Genomic DNA, 19,612 nt, shown 5'->3' on the forward strand with positions numbered 1-19,612 from the left:
CAAAACATGAGTTGAAAACATTGTGTGACAACCCCTGCCACTCAACTCTTCCACTGCATACAACCAAACAAATGAAAATTTTAAACACATCATACTTAAATGTGTTCGATTTTTCATCACAAAATTATATGCAAAACTGATTCCAAGATTTGACCTATAGAAACCAAAATTTCAAGTTAATCAAAACATTATTACATATAACGCGTTAATAAGGAGTTTTCCGGCAAAGCTGATATTTTCGAACAATGCCCGGCGTTACTCAGGTAGGTGAAAGGTAAAAAACACAAACCTTCAAAGGCTACGATTCATCCTAAGCCATTCAAGTATTGTAGTTAAAACATGACGCGTTGAGAAAAACGCAAGGCACTCACAGACGAACACAGATATGTAAGATGTTCAGAGATAACTACGAACGCAAAGTGATGTTCATCTGGGCATACCTTGTGTGTCCGTGTTCTTCCGTGAGCATTGAAGACAGGCTATAAAAAAGGGGTCTACCTCACGGGCCCGAATGTAAAACGCCCGAAAACGCAAATATCGGAAGGCAAAGATCGAAAATCGAAAGATCTTAAGTCGAAAGATAAAAAAAGTGTGCATGGTAAACGGTACATACTCACTTAATTTGCGTGAGCAGGATACAACAGGAACAAGAGGAACAGGCTTTTCTTCCCGTATTATGCGCGCGCACATTAATACTGGAGGAAAAGCCTGTTCCTCTTGTTCCTGTTGTATCCTGCTCGCGCAAATTAAGTGAGTATGTACCGTTTACCATGCACCCTTTTTTTTTATCTTTCGACTTAAGATCTTTCGATTTTCGATCTTTGCGTTTTCGGGCGTTTCAAATTCGGGCCAGTCACGGAGACCGATAAAAAAGATATAAAATTTAATAGTTCTGTATATGTACATATGTATGTATATTAAAAACTGTAGAACTGCATTACGTTCAAAAACACTTGCCCAGCATTCCCCGGGTGAATTTTATAAAAGAAAAATTGGATTCCGGAATCTGAGTACTTTCCAAAATGTCTTTGATTAGAGTACAATACTATACAAAATTTGGTGGTCTAAAATTAAAACTGAATTTTTTATTTATTTATTTTTATCTTAAATGGGAATTTTCAATTTTTGATTAAATTAATAAAGCATTGAATATATGTAATTACGTACAATATTTTAGCAAAGTTTTGTTTTAGCCATCTGTAGTCGTTTGCAAAAATTTGATTCGATGTAATGAAATATAGAGTTCTATTTTATCCACAATTCTACTAACACTGTTCGACAAATGACGACTTTTTTTTTGGTTCAGAGACGAGATATGACTTTTCTTATAGATATATGCCCAGTGAATATGAATCTGGTAATAAAAAATGTTGATTGGCTCGAGATTCGGAGATAGGTGTGTTTTTTAAATTTTTATTTTTTAAAAAACACAACGCGATTTTTCTATACCTTGGTGTTGTTCGGTCGATGTAACAAAATCTGTCAATTTTCTGTTCAAAATAAATATTGGAATCTATAGTCGGGTATTTTATCTTTCATTTGTAGTACTTTTTAGCCTTCAAATATCTCTAAATAGTCGTCCAGTTTAAATCAAAAGTCAAAAGTACGTATTTTCACTTGGGATTTTTTCCCACTGTTAATACTATTTTATATTGAGTATTTTGTATTGAAACATATTTATTGAGATAGTGTTCTAGCCACATTATTTTTTGTTTTCGTTTAAAAGTGTTAATTGGAAGTGTGCTGAGTTTTAAATTTTAAGTGTTGAACAGTGTAATTAATACAAATATTAATTTCGATGATATACCTAATTAAGTTGAAATTAACAAGTGTATTAAAATGTATATAGTAAATAAAATATATATTTTCAGCTAGTAATTGTAGTATCGAGTTTGATATTTCAAGTTGCGTCCTACAGCGTCGATACAAATATTGACCCTAAGACTGCTTTCACGCACGTGTACGAAAATGAACCATGGAATGGAGAAAGATACATTTTCAAGTAAGGAATTATCTCAAACAAATCATTTTAATACGACAAACCTTAAATTTACATGATTGTTTCACAGATTTGAAACATCTCTCGGCACAGTTAGGATGGAAGAGGGTTTTCTGGAAGATTCTAAAAACGGCGGAAAGTCCTTAGTTCAATTGGGATTTTATACTATCATCGGAAAGGACAATCAAGTTTATTTGGTCGAATATTATGCAGATGAATCTGGCTATAATCAAAAATCAGCTGCTCCTTTAGAGGTCAGTTTTGCCAGGAAATATCTACGCAATATAATAACAAAATCAAATTTATAAGAGGAATAAGTCTCGTTAAAAATACATATGTATATATTCTAAGCACTGTTTTAAAGAATCAGATTTTGTTTACAGGACTTAGTTGAAGGAGCACGACTAACAAGAATGGTGGAATTGTTTCGATCGGTAAATATTTAAATTAAATTATTAAATAATATTTAAAAATAATTAAACGATACAATATTTTTCGGCTTAAAATTTAAGTGGTGCAAGTATATTTTATATATGTTTAACTAATACTCCCAAAATAATAGGTAGCAAATAATATAAAATACATTGATAAATCCTTTTTGGGTGATCTTTCTTTTTCGATTTTGTGAAAATTTTTACTTATTATATTTGGAACTTTTTTATAACTAACAATAACTTTGTTGTTTGAATCGCTAATAAACTTAATTTTTACAAAATAAATGACTTTATTTGACCTCGACCCTATTGTATTTGATGAATTGTTCGTTTGCTAATTTTCGAAAATGTTTATTTTGCAGAATCGTCAGGTTGTGAAAGCTCTTGCTGGTAATATAGTAATGATGGAAGGACCTATATGTAATTTCATCAACTGTAACAAGATTCATGAAAACGTGAAAAAATGGCGAGAGCGAAGAAATAGTATGTGAACGTGAATAATCCTATAATATATAACATGTTTTCCTATTTACATAGTATTATGTTAGATTTTACTATATATTTACTATTTATCAGTAATAAAATAATACTATTTCGGTATATCTATGTGTATATTCGGCATACTGCTCACATTCATATCAAAGCCACAACACAATCAATAAACATAAAAAATGGATAAGTATGAATTTGCAGCGCAATTTTATACTTTTTGGAAAAGATGAGCCTATAACTAATTGATTAGCTTTCAAATAGTTTTGCCAACTAATAAAAACTAAATGGACTTTAAAATAAAATGTATCAGATTGACATATGCATCATAGTGTCTATGACTAAGTAATAAGCAGTTTCATATCTACATACAATTCATTCTATCAACATAATTCATATTCATAAAATTAAATTATCATAATAATTTATATAAAAAAATTATAAAGCTTCTAAATATACACACGTAAAATACGAGACGAAACCCCAAAATGTAAATTATTACCTTTGATACTTTAAATTCAATCATTGTTAAACAAATATTAAAAAGATGTGGCTATTTGTACATACAGTATCGACGAATTATTGGCTATTTGTACATACAGTACATAGTACATCAGAAGATTATAAAAATTAAGGATTTGAGATTAATTAATTATAAGATTAGACATGTCGATAAAGGAAAATGGCGAAGTCTCGAAAAATTTCAAAGATGGTAGCAGTAAAAAATATTATACATACTCTTACATCTCCAGAAAACGGCACATGCAGTTTTTGGAAATCATACATTGTTCCTTGCCGCCATATTTTATTTGTGCGGGAGGAATGAAAAATCGACGCATTTCCAGAGGAATGTTTTTATGAAAGATACAAAAATCAAGATATCGAAGTCGAATCACGGATTGATTCGAATGCAGATGAAGAATTTCTCAGTAGTGATATTGAAAATCAGAAACCTTTAAAGGGCAATGAAAAATTTAATTTAGCCGACCTTATCTCACATTACGGTACGCCATCATTCTTAAATTATATGGAAGAGTTAAAAATGATAGAGAAAAATGTCCGAAATGGCTTATCACTCTTCAACCAAACTCAGTATAGATTAAAAACCAGCGTACAATATCAATCACAGATAGAAATCGATCGACAAACGGCAATGGAAAATACACAAGAACTACAAACTGAAGAACTTAAAGAAAACAAATGCGTTTTATATGAGACCATCAATAAACCCAATATAAATTTAAAATTTAAGAACAAAATCAAAAGCAAGGGTAGTCACAAAAAAAACCAAAATTTGAAATTTAATATAGAAATTGAAATTCATAATTGTTAGTTTTGAGAAAAAAAATCATTAATTAAAGGAAACCTTATAAAGCCGGTTGATAGAGATAAAAAAGCCGGTTTTGGGGTTTTTGAAAGATGGTCAAAAAGCTGATTTTTCGGTTTCGGATTAGTCCGGATTGGAAGCCTTAATAAAATTAACTTAATAAAAGTTAACAATGTATGTATGATTACGGAAAATGAATCTTGCAAGGATTTCTTGGTAAATCATCTAAAACATTTATTTTTTATTTACCCTTTACTTACTTTTAACAATTTACAACGCTACTGTCGAATATAAAATTACAGTACGCACTTACATAATTCAGTATAGTTCTTAAAACGTGCACTTAAAATAAAATGGAGGTTTTTCATTTGATTGATATTTATATGAAATCTGATAGTGTTACAATTGTACAATTTCTTAAATAAATTTCAGAGATATTTTTAATATTTTCAAGTCTGACAATAATAGCATCGACTCTAGACTTCGACTTAGATAGTGATCCTAAGGATGCAACAACATTCGAAGAATTTAACATACCGTGGGATGGCTATATTGTGTTGGATAAAAGTAGAAGTTACGCAGATCACGGTGTCACATTAGAATTACTGCAGACAAAAAACATGAGAAGAAAAAAATAAATTTTATCAAAAATGGCTTTCGATTAAAAACATTATTCATTTATTTTTATTTTACAAATATACCAGGAAGGCTTAACGTGTAAACCTCAAATGCGCCTTCCTGGTCCACATAATTATTACATAGATACATGTAAATCTAAACGATATCTGACATCTATGGTCAGTATATATTACAAACATCGTATTAATACGATAAATAACGATGAATAACTTTCATGTAACAATACGAATTTTATATTCGATAAACAACCACAGAGACATCTATGGTGAGCAATATGGCGAAACCTAAGATATAACAATAACTAAAGGTTCGCAACAGAAAATTGGGAAGGAAACGCCAATTTTACAGGAATCATTTCAATGAAAATCAGAAAAATTGGCAAATTCTGATAAGAAACGATCGACCTAGACAAATCAAGGTCTGGCCAACAGCGAGACTTAGCGGGAATTGAACTCGTAACATCAAGTACGAAATAATTCAACATTCACCACTAGACCACGCTGCTGGTTAATTATGAAAATCGTACTAGACAAAATTAATAAACGGTTATAATACTAAAAATTCGAATTTTACCATCCCAAGTGTACTGATTGTTGTTATTTTCAGATGATTTGATTGTGAATTTTGAAAGGAAAAAAAGAACTTTTGAATTTCGAAAGAAAACCATTAAAATGTGCTATTCATGTATATAAAAAGTGTTATATGTATAAAAGTTACTCGTAGGAAAAAAATTAAACTAAATTCAATTTTATTGCAATTTTAAATCTATTTTATAAAATACAATAATAAGAAAATGGTTTTATTTTTAGAACATAAATGAAGATATATAATATTATATACATGGAGATATATAATTAAATAAAATATAGCTAAAAAGTTATAATATTTTTTTAAAATTAGCTAATCATGTATTAAAATATAAAGATATACATAAATTGATTGTTCTTATTATTATTATTTGTTATTATTATCATTTATTATTATTATTTTTCAATAATGTTATTATCTACATATGTATATATTATTTATATGGGCGTTGGGGATTGCACCATTCTCCCTATCACCTGGTATAAAAAGTTATTATTATTATAAAGTGTAAAAAAAAAATAAGGTTTACAAAATAGACTTAATTATTAATTTTAACTTATAAAACACACACACACACACAAAGAAAATATACAATAATATTAATGTTTTACTTTTCTAACTCTCGTGGACACGAATTCGTTTAAAAATTCACTTTCTGAATTTCTGATATTACTGAAAGTTCAATCAACCTCTATTGGGAAATAGTAGAACGGAGATTCGATTTTATCGATTTCAGCTTCGAAAACGATCTTTCTCCAGTGGCTGCCGATATTGGAATAGATAAATAAGGAAAAACACTTACAATTTTGAAAAAAAATTACCTCGTATCGATTATAATTTCAGTAACCGATATTAAGTTTCAGTTCAATAGGACTAACGGTGTTCAAAAAATACACAGACACACACACACACACACACATTTTTTCTAGATCATGAAAACGTGATCGATTCTGAGTTCGAATCAGTCAAAATCTCGAGTTCGAATTTTCGCATGATCACAAAACTTCATCTATTGTTACTACGTACATAGATAAAGTAAAAAGTTTCTTAGATGCCTTCACATGAGGAAATATAAATATTACCCTTATTTATTTCCCACTGCCTTTATACAAGATATGCTAGGCTTTGACTCGCTATCTTCGATAAGAATTATTGCCATTTCCAAATATTTTTTTGGAGTATTGAAGGGAAGTATTGACAACCCTTTGATTTTATCGGAACTTAATTTTTGGGTGCCTGAATGCGGTAAACCTTTGCGTCATCGTTTACTTTCCCAACCTATTGCTGCGAAAACGTCTGCTTTCAATAACTCGTCTCTTGTAAAGGCAATCCAGTTCCTTAATGTGATAGATGAACATTTTGACCAGTTTGATTGTCATGTTGATGAACTGGTCAGTTTCATGAGATTGAATACGAGTCTATTTGAATGAACTGAATGATTTTTATTATCCGCTTCTTTTTTTTGTAAGACTGGTGTGACTTTTTTTTGTAAGAAATAATGACCAATGTGACATTTTTTCAGGTCACATTGGTCATTATTTTGTTATTATTATTATCTATCCATTTATATAATGTATTTATTATAATAATAAATCAAATATAAATATAAATTTGTAGAGATTTCAATACCGACAGTACCGATACCGATATTACCGATAGAGGTGATCGTTTTTTTCAAACCTCCTTTACGTTTCACTTACGATTACAATTCAGGAAAAAATTTTCCTCTTATCCGATCGTTTTCATACTTTGCCATATTGCTCATTTTGGTCATCAATATAAGTAAATGGATCCTCCGACATTACGATAGAGATAAAATATCGGTTATGACGCGTCTGAAGTTTGCAAATTTGAAATCTGGGTGACGTCTATGTAGTCTTTAGTTTTATACATAGATGGCGGTAGTAAAATAAAATTATTGGTATTTTTACTCAAAATAATAATTTATGTATCTTAATATTAATATATACAAAACTAAAAAAGTGGTTTGTTTTTAAAAAACTTTTTTATAAAATATTTTAAGGTAATTTGACTACCTGGTAGTTTTTTATTTATTTATTTATTAATTTTTACCTGAATCTATTGTTACTAAGTACATAAAGTAAAAATATGTTGAAATCGGTCGAAAACGATTTACACGATAATTTGAGTCACAAACATATACATACATACGTGGAAATTTAATCTCCTTATATTTTACATATCGATAAAGAAAAATAAAGATAAATAGTAACCTTAGATAAATAAGTAAAAATACATTAACAAATGCTTGTACGATAATACATAGTTCAAATAAACTTCAGTTAATTCGTTGTTGAAATTTCTGCATTCCATTCATGCGTTGCTGTAAAAAAATAAAAAAATACAAAAGTTAAAATAACATCAATCAATTCGACATGCAAAAGTAATATCATTAAATACATCAACATCACCTGAGGTCTTTGACTTGAAGTTCACGTTTTTGGTTTGACTAAACTTGACCGCATAGTCAGAAGGCGTGTTTCCTTTTTTGTCCCTGGCACTAATGTCGGCCCCATGGCTGACGAGTAGATCAACAATGGCAGCTCTTCCACGCTCGGCTGCTAAGTGTAGAGGGGTTTTGCCCTTGACATCTTGGTCATTCACGTCAATGCCCGGCACCTCTTTGATGATCTCGTCTACAGCGCCGTATCTAAAGTGCACGGCGGCAAGATGCAGCAGGGAATGACCTGCCTTATCCAATTTTCGAGGATCGGCGCCATGTTTCAGCATTAGTTTCACAATTTCAAATTTACCAATATATGAAAGTTGGTGTAATGGTGATCGTCCTTTCGAATCAAATGCATTAACTTCAGCGCCTTTTTCCAGTAGTAAATCAATTATCCTTCGATGGCATTTTGCTGAAGCATAGTGCAAAGCAGTTCGACCAAGTTTATCACGGGCGTTGATGTCACCACCTTCTTTTATCAAATCAGACGCTGCAAGATGATGGTTTTTTATTGATGCATAGTGCAGGGGCGTGTGATTTAATTCGGTCGTCGCATTTGGGTTAGCACCCAACTTAATCAACAGTTTAATTGAAGCAGTACTGTTAATATTGCGCTTATTTGTGAGAATATTGTGAAGTGCAGTCCGTCCAAACTTATCAGTGATGTTTGGATCGATTCCTCGTTGAATCAAATATTCAATCGCAGCTTCATTTCTTCCACGTGCAGCAAAATGTAATAAAGATTTTTTAAACTTATCAACTATTGTAAGTTTAAAGCCCAATTTTTCGATGTATTCAAGGGCATTGACCTCACAATTGTACGCTGCTTTTTGCAGTATAGTCATACCTCGTTTAGAGACAATTTTCGAATTAGCACCGTTCTTGACTAGGTGTTTTATTGCTTCATAATTACCATGATAAGCAGCCAAAAAAAGTGGTGTTTCATTGTATTTATCGGTCATGTCTATATTTACTCTTCTGTCGATAAACAATTGCAGAATATTAACATTACCTCCTTTTGCAGCCCAATGGAATGGCGAGCGGTCGTTTACATCCCGAATATTTGGATGGGCTCCCCTGCTTAAAAGTAATTCGGATACATCGACAGAAGTATTTTTCGCTGTATAGTGAAGCACTGTCTCGCCCTTTTTATTTATTACATTTGGTTTAGCTCCCGATTTTAATAGATATTTTAGCACTTCAGACCGATTATATGTTGCAGCAATGAAGAGTGGTGTTTCGCCGTTTTCATCGGAAATGTCTATATCGACTTCTTTGTCGATAAACAATTTCAGAATGCTAACTTTACCCCCTTCTGCAGCCCAATGAAATGGCGAGCGACCTTTTGTATCTCGAATATTTGGATCAGCTCTCTTACTTAAAAGTAATTAGGATAAGTCGACAGCACCATTTTTCGCAGTAAAGAATGTAACTCTCCAGATTTCGCTCAACTAAGGTCTAGGAAAAAGGAATTCGAACTCGAACTTGGAAACCGATACGGGAAATTAAACCCAGAAGCAGACATCGAGGAATTGAACACTGTAATTAGTTCGGTTCTAATCTCAACAGGTAAGAAATTAGTTGGACTCAGGAAACAGATTAAGCTAAGCAAAATTTCAGAGGAAACCAAAAATCTAATTAAGCATAAAAGGAAGTTAGATAGGGATAATAATAAGCAAGAATACAATCTAGTAAATAAGGAAATTAAGAAGAGAATAGTCAGGGATGTCAGGGATTTTAACAGCAAGCTAATAGAAAATACCATTAAGAATAACCGTAGCCTGAAAAAGTGCAAACAAGATCTTTTCTTAGGCAAAAACCAAATGATCGCAATCAGATCAGAGAGCGGAGTAATAATTAGGAATAGAGAAGAGATCATAGACAGAGTTTATACGTTCTATGCAAAACTTTACGAGAACAACAACGGTCAATTTCCCGTTCCGGAATCGACACACGGCCAAAGGGTTCCTGCAGTATTGCCTAGCGAAGTAGAGGCCGCGCTAAAAACTGCAAAGAACGGTAAAACCCCAGGGGAAGATAATATTCCCATTGACTTACTAAAATGTGGCGGCCCCCCCCTAATTTATATTTTTTATCTAGGCTTTTCAACAAATGCATCCAGAACCAAGCTGTACCAGAAGGATGGAATAACGCAACTATCATTTTAATACACAAAAAAGGCGACAAAAGCGATATCAAGAACTACCGACCCATTAGTCTACTTTCAGCGGTCTACAAGCTCTTCACGAAGGTTATTACAGAAAGGCTGAAGAATATCCTCGACGAGAACCAACCTATAGAGCAGGCAGGGTTTAGGGCAAATTTCAGCACAATGGACCACCTCCAAGTAGTTGGCGAACTAATCGAGCGCGCCAACGAATATCAACGGCCATTGTGCCTAGGTTTCGTCGATTATGAGAAAGCCTTCGATACAGTTAGTCATAATGCAGTACTTAACGCTCTAAAAACACAGGGAGTGCCGGAACCCTATGTGGGACTGTTATCTGCAATATATAAGAATGCCACAGCTTCGGTTAAAAATTTTTCAGGTACAGATAGATTTAGCATAGGAAAAGGAGTAAGACAAGGAGATACAATCTCGCCCAAGTTATTCAATGCGGTGCTTGAGGGAGTTTTCAGGAAATTAGATTGGGATACAGCCGGAGTAAGCATCAATGGTCACTTTTTGAGTCACCTTCGGTTCGCAGACGATATAGTTTTAGTAGCTCGTGATTCAGCTGACCTACTTATCAGACTAACACAGCTGGACAGGGAAAGTAGAAAAGTAGGATTAAAAATTAACGTAGATAAGACTAAACTAATGTTCAATAGTTATTGCATGCCTGATAGCATCCCCTTAGATGATAAACCAGTAGAAGTAGTAAATAATTATTTATATTTAGGTCAAATAATTGACATGTCTGGTAGTAAAAATGAAGAGATAAAGAGACGTATGAAATTAGGATGGAGTGCATTTGGACGGATGAATGCTGTTTTAAATCAAAAATGCCACTCTGCCTGAAGAAAAGGATCTTTGATCAATGCGTTTTGCCAGTGATGGCGTATGGATGTGAAACTTGGACACTGAACGCCAAGATGCAAAATAAAATCCAATGCACTCAAAGAAGTATGGAACGCTGTATGCTTGGCATAACGAGGAAAGACAGGAAGCGGAACACGTGGGTGAGAAATATGACAAGGGTAGTGGACATAGTGGATAGAGTGAAGAGATTGAAATGGCAATGGGCGGGTCACGTAGCTAGGAGGATGGACGAAAGGTGGACAAAAGAAGTGCTTGAATGGTACCCGAGAGAAGGCAAAAGAGTAAAAGGAAGACCGCAAGGAAGATGGGTGAACGAAATTAGGAAAATGTGCGGAATGAGATGGATGAGTGTTGCGTAAAACAGAGACGAGTGGAAGCGTGTTGGAGAGGCCTTCATCCAGCAGTGGATGGCGAATGGCTGTAATTGATGATGATGATGATGATGATGATGATGATGATGATGATGATGATGATGAAAATAAAACTCTTTAAACTGTTATTAATATTTATTTAAATAATAAAATCAGGCATTATTTGTTATTACATATTTATTAAATCACTTGAGTCGTAGTAATAGGGCTCCTGCCCCCGCTCCTTCAGTGCTTATTTTATTTTTTTTTTTTTTTTTATTTAAAAATCAACAGACAGGATGTACATAGATATGTATAAAAAACAAATAGTAAATAAATAATATATGTAACATCCGAGTCCAATAATAGATTTTTACAAAAATGAAAAAGATAAATATAAGGAAAACAAATTAAAAAGTAAAGAATAAAGGACACAAATAATAATATTATAGTTTACATTTGTAATTCCAAATAATAATAATACTCTTAAATTAATACAATGTAAATATAATTAATTATAACAATAATTTAAAATATAATTAATTATAATATTTTATTTCTATACAAACTTTTATATTTGATAACTTTTATATTTGATAATTTAGACACTGTCGCTTTCGAAAGTGTCTAAATTTTGGTCGTCCTTATCCAAAATTTGTAATTTTATTGATCGAACATCTGATAATATTTCATTTTGTGTTTTCTTGAATTCTTTGTCACGTATTTCTTTTAAAATAGCCTCTGCATCATTTATTATATTTTGAGGCAATTTAAAATCATCATTATATCCACACAATTCAAAATTATTCCTATTATATTCACACCATTTAAAATCATTGCTACTATCGTTTTCATCAATTTTTATATCAATTTTAGACGCTTGATTTGGTTTAATTCCGATCTTAGCTGTTGGTATGAAATCTGGATAAAGACGACATGACTTTGAATCTAAGTTTATAAAGTTAAAATATCCTTTTTCTGGTTTATGGTTTTGTTTTTCCCTTTTTGAAATTGATCGTATTCTCGATAAAATTAAACGCAGCTCAATATCGGCTTTCAGGCTGTTAATATTGCGCTTTGCCAATCCACTCATCAAACTGGTTAAAACAGCAGTTATTATGATGAAAATAAATTTCAAAAACGGAATTATGAAATTTTCAATATTTGAATCGTATGCGTACAATTCTTCAGTTGACGGTATTTTATCGGTATTGTTATTTTCTTTCACTTTATAAAATATGATATAAAAGATTAAAAATAATCCTGAAAGCAATATTAATTTCGGGAAGAGTAATCTTAAATAGCTGCAAAATACAATTTCAAATGCTACGTAGTTCACTGAAATTTTATGAACTTTATAAGTCAAAAAGTATAGTCCAAACGAAATCACCAAAATGAAAATTATTAAAATTACTATAATCTTACTGTTTATCATTGGTTTCCCACATACAGCTAAAATTGTAAATAAACATACAATTATAGATTGTGTTATAAATCCAATGACTTTTTTGATTTTTTTGATTTTTTTGATTTTAATATATTTAAATATATTCAGCATATTAAAGCCCAGAAGCATGAAACAACTTATTACTAAAAATATATCCAAAACATTTTCAATCACTTTGATATGTACACTACTTATTGTATAAGAAATGTCAAGGCAGAACAAAATCCAAAATAAGCCATGAAACCACATGATATTAATTTGAGATTTCATTTTTTTCCATTTTAAATGTGTGAAACTCGCAATCACCGGGTGTTTGATTAGCGGTCTCCAAATATTATTCTCCGCCATATACTTCAATGCATTCATTTCTGATTGACATATTTCTTTTTCTGGATTAAGCTTTGCCATTTCTGCATCCTTTGAAGTCGAATCGATGTTTTCATCACTGCCATTTTTATCAGACTCTTTCATATTTTCATCCCTCCGAAGCACTAAACATGAAAAGTCTATTGTAATTTCAAAATTTGTATCTTTGTCACTTTTCTCATTTGGGCACAAGCATTCATCCAGGTACGCCCTAAAATTTTCTGGTGACATATCCATCAAAGGAAGCTGGTCTTTTTTATTTAGAATATTAACACTCGCACCATTTTTTAGCAAACAATATACTATATCTTGGTAGCCTCTCTTTGCTGCGTAATGCAGGGCGGTATTTCCTTTGTCATCTGCATAATTAATGTTTTCACGAATCGTAGTTTCTTTTAATATTAATTCTATGCATTTTTTCTTTTCACAGTCTTTTCCATTAATTATTGTTTTCAATAAAAATATTCCATTTTTGATTCGATTTTTAAATTTCTTCAATACTTCTAACATTGTAAGTTGTTCAAATTCCAAGTTATAGTTTACTAAATCTTCAATATTGCTAAAATCGAAAAAAGCACGAACTCTTTTTAACAAAATATCTTTACTTTTATCGTCATGGTTTTCACGAGCAAATTGTATTAAACATTTATAATAGTCTAATGCTTTTCGAAGAACATGCCAGCCTATTTTATTTAACTCAGAATGTAATTTACTTGAGCTTTTTTGATTTAGTAAGTTGATTGTTGAATTTTCTGATTTATCTTCTTCGATAAGCTCAAATAAAGGTAGCCGAGCACTTTCTTTATTCATATAAATATTCTTCATTTTTTTTATAACTTCATGGTTTGTATCTAATAACTTTAGTGGCGTTATTTTATCCTCGTTAGGCATATAAATATCTGCTCCTGCTGTTACCAGTTGCATTATTATGTCGTCATTTTTGTTTTTCTCACTCATAAATTTTTTAATCGCTAGATGCAAAACTGGGTCTAAAATATCAGCAAATAATGTTTTATTCGACGTCAGTAATTCTTCTAAAATTTCAAAATCGTTTGTTTCAACGGCAAAATGCAGAGCCGATTTATTGTGCACTTGATTGACTTTGTAAGGATTGACACCCTTTTCTATAAGACATTTGACAAAATCTTTGTAACCAGATTTGGAGCACGCTAATTCGAGACATGTTTTGTTATTATAATGGGTATAATATAAATCGATTTCAACGAGTTCTGCATCCAGCAGATTTTTGAACGTTTGAAATTCGTTGTCTCGTAGTGCGCTTATTAACTGTTCTTGCGGAGATATTAATCTAAGTGTTTTACAAAGTATCCACAAAAAAAGATCCAAAAGAGTCATGCCTCCTTTATCGTTATAACGTAAAAGGTACAGTCGATTATGATGCTTCGAGAACCATTTGAGACCCATTGTTTTATTTAGCGCGTTTATCTGAAACAAAATAACATATAATATTAATATTTAGTTCGTGTTTTTTATAACAGGTAGGCCCCAAACGCACTTGCAATTTTCTGTCGCGCGATCATTTTTTCGCGCGACAGAAACTATCGCACAAAAATATTACAGTGCACGCACAGTCGCAACTTTTATCATTTTCAAAATGGATTTTACAGATTTTCATTTTATTTTGTGATCATATTGCTCTTACAGGCCAGTTCCATCTTTTGAGTAGCTACGATATTTTGGTCGCATTTGCGTGCGGTAGTACTTAAACCTGTGTTCTATTTTTGCGACTAAATAATTGCGCGACAAAAAATCGCAAGTGCGTTTGGGGCCTTAGTGGTGCCTATTGAATATTATAATATACATAATATAACATTCAACGACATAACGCACACGATACATAATACATATGTAGGTAGGAATGTATATATATACAGCGGCGGACCGGGACTGAAATCAGTGCATGCCAGTAGTCAAAGGGGGCCCACCCAGGGTTAAAAAAAATTGTTCCCCCCATATAACAAAATTTTCTTCTTTTCATCACGCTAAAAATCAAGGGAAAAAAAAAATTCAAAAATGGGAATAAACAAATTTAGGTACAAGAAAAATGGCAAAACCAAAATAGATCCATAAATTACATTGTATATTTCGTTTTAACCCTTGTCCTAGGTAAATAGAATGCATCATAAAAGAATGCGGCATAAAAGCGGCTTTTACAGGTCTATTAGCTACAGAAGGCGCGTGCACAGTACTCATACAAATGCATTTTTCATATACAGGCTGTTATTTATATATTTTATTTCAACCGATCGTGTAATGTTTTTAAGATCTATGATATAATTTGGGTGGCATATTTATTTAATATTTGAATACGTACCACGAATAAAATGATAAATAGCATTTTTTTAAATTATAAGTAAAACAAACGTACGTATGCAAAAATTAATACGAATTAAAAAATGAGAAAAAAATATAGGATATAAATTATATTAAACAGGAAATAAGTGATTTTAAAAGTGTTCGAATTTTGATAATAATGCAGTCCTTTTCATTATTATATATAGACATTCTTCTTTGTCGGCTAGTATTAAGTCCCGACCGTTACAAAGATAATAAAATAAATTCGCAAAGAAAGCGCTACACTTTGTTGTTTATTTGCTCACTTCAAATTTGTTTACTGTTGGGTGCCTAGACCATCAAAATATTTTTTCATTATTTTGCATAGAATTGTTTGTCGGCTTCAGAATTTTGTAGCCAAGTCAGAACTTGTCATAAATAATAATAAAATAAACTTACAAAAAAAATATTGCGGCGATCTTTGGATAATGCCGCAGTACATTTACACCCAGAAAGTCTACCCGAACCGGAAGTGTTTCTAATCAAATTAAATACATTGTTCATTTTATAATCTTATTTTTGAATTTCAATTTCAAACTTTTCTATTATAAGACTTTACTTTTACTACTCTACTACTAAACGTACTTCTAGTTTTACTAACCTTTTCTGATTTTCTTTAATTCGTTACTTCTTTGCTCGTTTTGGATAGTCTTCTGTTTCTATACAATGTCGTATCATAATTCTTCTACGCCACTTAATTCTCCATCACTTGAAGAATCCATATATTCACTATCAGAATATTCTACTTTTATAATGTCAGTGAAATTGTCCGTTAAAATATCGAGTTTTGGTTCCAGTTCAATAAATTTTTCTTCATGTTTTTTCACATGTCTCCAAACGTCTCTGAATGTATCAATAGTGATTGACTCTGCTTCTTTCCTAAACAGCTCTTCAACGACCTTTAAGTCAAACATGACATTTTTTGAAGCTACTTTACCCTTAATAATGCCCCACAGTAATTCTATAGGGTTTAGTTCTGGGTGGTAGGGTGGTAGGCGTAGTACGTTATGTCCGTGAGCTTCCAAGATTTTATCAAGTACAAACTCTTGATGATTTTGTTTATTGTTTTTTATTATTTCATATAAAACAGGCTTTGTGCATTTTTCTGGATAAGGTATATTAAATTTTCTTAACCAAGCTAGCATGTCAGCTTTTCTGGAATTAGATGTGGGCATAGGTTCTGACGTGACATTATGGTACGACGCATTATCAATAACAATTACAGATTGGGGTTGTAAATTTGGAACAAGCTTTTCTTTAATCCATTTTTGGTAATTAATCGCGTTCATATTATTATGATAATCTCCGGTTTTAATTTTAGATGGATATATAAGTAACGCATTTGGAATAAATCCTTTTTCAGAACAGGCGTGAACTATTATTAGCATATTACCCTTATAAATCGGTAATCTGCAACCTTTGCTAGTTTCATCGGACCATGATTTTGGCATCGTATGTGAGCTATTTATATAGGATTCATCCGTGTAAACTATAGGGCGGCCTTGCAATCTATACTCTTCTAATTTGGAAAGATATATGGATCTCTTCAGTCGAATTACATTTTTTTCAATAAGTGTTTGTTTATTATTATTCATCTTTCTCCATTTGAAACCTAGCCTACGAACGATAACTCTTAACGAAGAAATTGCACCTTTAAATTTTAAACTGTCTTTCAAAACTTCTAATAACTTTTGTAGCGTCGGAAATGTCTTATGAACTAGATGAAAATCGTAGATAGTTCGCCTGATGACCTCTTGATCAAAACTATCCACTGTAGTTATTTTTGATAACCTTACACGATTTTTGCCCGGTGTCCTTAAAACAACTCGCACAGTCGATGAAGATGTGGATGCTGCTGGATCTGATGACTCTGAAGATATAGGTTGTGTCGTTGATGGCTCCGATATTGAAGGTTGCGATGTTGGCGGTTTATTAGCCACCACAAATTGATTTCGTACTTCACAAACAATTCGCTGAACACTTCTTTTAGAAACACCAGTCGCTTCCGCAGTTGAAGCATATAAATTTTTCATAAAACTATTTCTTTCGTCACTTTCACTATTCACTATACGATGCATGAAATAGTTGAAAACATTATACACAATTTCGCGAGATTGTCCCGTTAGTGTTTTCCCAGATCCAATTTTATTACAAAGCATTTTATTATCATATATCCACTAATTCTAATGAACTAACTCCAATTAACCAATTAGCAAACAATATAAGAACGCGTTACGTCAGTTTGTGGGGGTTGATCGGTGACTGACCAGTGAAACTGGAAAAAATCACCCTGTAGTGCACACTTGATCACTGAGCAAAAATCACCGAGCAATACAAAAAAATAATTGTTGTTTCTGTCATGCTCGGAAAGTGGGTGCGTATGAAAGGGACCAACTGATTGTCCTAGAAAACAGATACAAAAAATCTTATTCATATCTTCACGGATACAATATACGTGTTTGTATTGGTACGTGCCAGCTTTCGCTGCGCGAGCTATACTTTCGGTAGAAAACAATCAGGGACATCATTTCACGGCAGGCAAAATATATATATATATATATATATATATATATATATATATATATATATATATATATATATATATGTATAAATATATGTATAAAGGGTATGTATAAAGGGTGTTATGAAGCTAAGTGCGAGGCCTTAAAAGGAATGATAGCTCAATACAAAATCTTTTTACTTTATCTATGTACGTAGTAACAATAGATGAAGTTTTGTGATCATGCGAAAATTCGAACTCGAGATTTTGACTGATTCGAACTCAGAATCGATTACTGATCACGTTTTAATGATCTAGAAAAAATGTGTGTGTGTCTGTATGTGTGTCTGTGTGTGTGTCTGTGTGTGTGTCTGTGTACTTTGGGGATTTTTTCAACACCATTAGTCCTATCGAACCGAAACTTAGTATCGGTTAATGAAATTCTTATAGACACTACATAAATTTTTTTCAAATTTTTAAGTTGACCGGAAATGGTACCTCCCCTTATAGGTGTCCTCTTTTTTTTAAGTTTTTGAATTCAATTTTCTCCCAAACTACTAACTGAATCGGACTGAATTTTTTTTGCATGTACAAGAAATAATAATTTTTATAATTTTATATTTTTTAAATATTTTTATCTGAACCAGAAGTAGTACTTTTACTCTAGAGAATCGAGGTTTTTTATGTTTTTCTCAAAAGCCTTTTGATTTATCGAACTGAAATTTCATATCAATCAGTTTAAGCTTAATACCAAGTTATGTATAAAATTTGGTAAGCGTCCGTCGACCGAGAGTGGCAGTTTACTCTTGTTCGATTTTTCTTCCACTATTTTTTTCGACCCCTTAAACATGTGTGGTCTTCACGAAAAAATTCAAGTATAACTTTTGTATCAATGTGATTAAAATAAAAAAAAAATCATTAAATTTAATAAACCGGAAGTGGGATTTTTTCCCTTCCGGAAGCTTCTGGAAGGAAGGTCAAAAATGTTGTCGCCTGGATCCTGTCCACACCCCTGAACGTATTAAGCTGAAAAATTATATTTATATTCTTTATGTACTAACTTAGATTTGGTAACGTTTTGGTCAGAATTCGTAAACCGGAAGTAGTATTGTTTTTTAAAACAATATTTAATCATTTTATTTTGATCTTTTAAATTATTTTTATTTTCTTGATATTTAATAATACTGATAGTGATATTAAGTAATAAAAAAAATTTGAACAAAATCTGAAAACCGGAAGTAGAACTTTTGTCTTGTGCAAGTATTTGCATATATTCGCGCTCAATTTGTATCGCTATCATATGTAGTTATTAGTTCAATATTGAATTTTGTTTTGTAACCTTCTTATATTCCTCAAATACATAGATAAAGTCATGGGTTGGTCACACCCGAATTTTTTCATTTATCAAAATTTCTCAAGAAATTAAAGAAGTTAAATTGAGAATTCTTATTTCTCGAGAAATGAAAATCATCGAGAAATCAGAATCAATAGATATAACAGCATTGGCGGGTATCTCATGTACACAAATACATATATTACCGATATTGTATATAAAAATCGGAACATAAAAAAATTCGGGTGTGACCAACCCATGACTTTATCTATGTA

At 31.9% G+C, this 19,612-nt stretch overlaps 2 protein-coding genes across 2 annotated transcripts; one reads left to right on the forward strand and one right to left on the reverse strand.

Moving 5' to 3' along the window:
- Positions 1 to 245: 245 nt before the first annotated feature.
- On the forward strand, positions 246 to 2,924 carry LOC143916519 (cuticle protein CP14.6-like). The gene is made up of 4 exons (XM_077437659.1): positions 246 to 274; positions 1,919 to 2,002; positions 2,070 to 2,253; positions 2,796 to 2,924. Exons 1-4 carry the CDS (start codon positions 246 to 248, stop codon positions 2,922 to 2,924), a joined length of 426 nt encoding a protein of 141 aa, XP_077293785.1.
- Positions 2,925 to 16,178: 13,254 nt separating this feature from the next.
- LOC143916528 (uncharacterized) lies at positions 16,179 to 16,955 on the reverse strand. Its single transcript, XM_077437671.1, has one exon. It carries the CDS (start codon positions 16,953 to 16,955, stop codon positions 16,179 to 16,181), a length of 777 nt encoding a protein of 258 aa, XP_077293797.1.
- Between the last annotated feature and the right edge of the window lie 2,657 nt (positions 16,956 to 19,612).

This window comes from Arctopsyche grandis, chromosome 1 (genome assembly GCF_051622035.1).
Source record: "Arctopsyche grandis isolate Sample6627 chromosome 1, ASM5162203v2, whole genome shotgun sequence".
NCBI classification, from domain to species: Eukaryota; Metazoa; Arthropoda; class Insecta; order Trichoptera; family Hydropsychidae; genus Arctopsyche; species Arctopsyche grandis.

Excerpts from the sequence above, each read along its gene's own strand:
- LOC143916519 (XM_077437659.1), top strand. The coding sequence starts at position 246 with ATGCCCGGCGTTACTCAGGTAGGTGAAAG. Across the intron at positions 2,003-2,069 it reads GGAGAAAGATACATTTTCAA|ATTTGAAACATCTCTCGGCA; the intron begins GTAAGGAATTAT and ends ATTGTTTCACAG. Across the intron at positions 2,254-2,795 it reads AATCAGCTGCTCCTTTAGAG|AATCGTCAGGTTGTGAAAGC; the intron begins GTCAGTTTTGCC and ends TTTATTTTGCAG.
- LOC143916528 (XM_077437671.1), bottom strand. The coding sequence starts at position 16,955 with ATGCCAAAATCATGGTCCGATGAAACTAGCAAAGGTTGCAGATTACCG.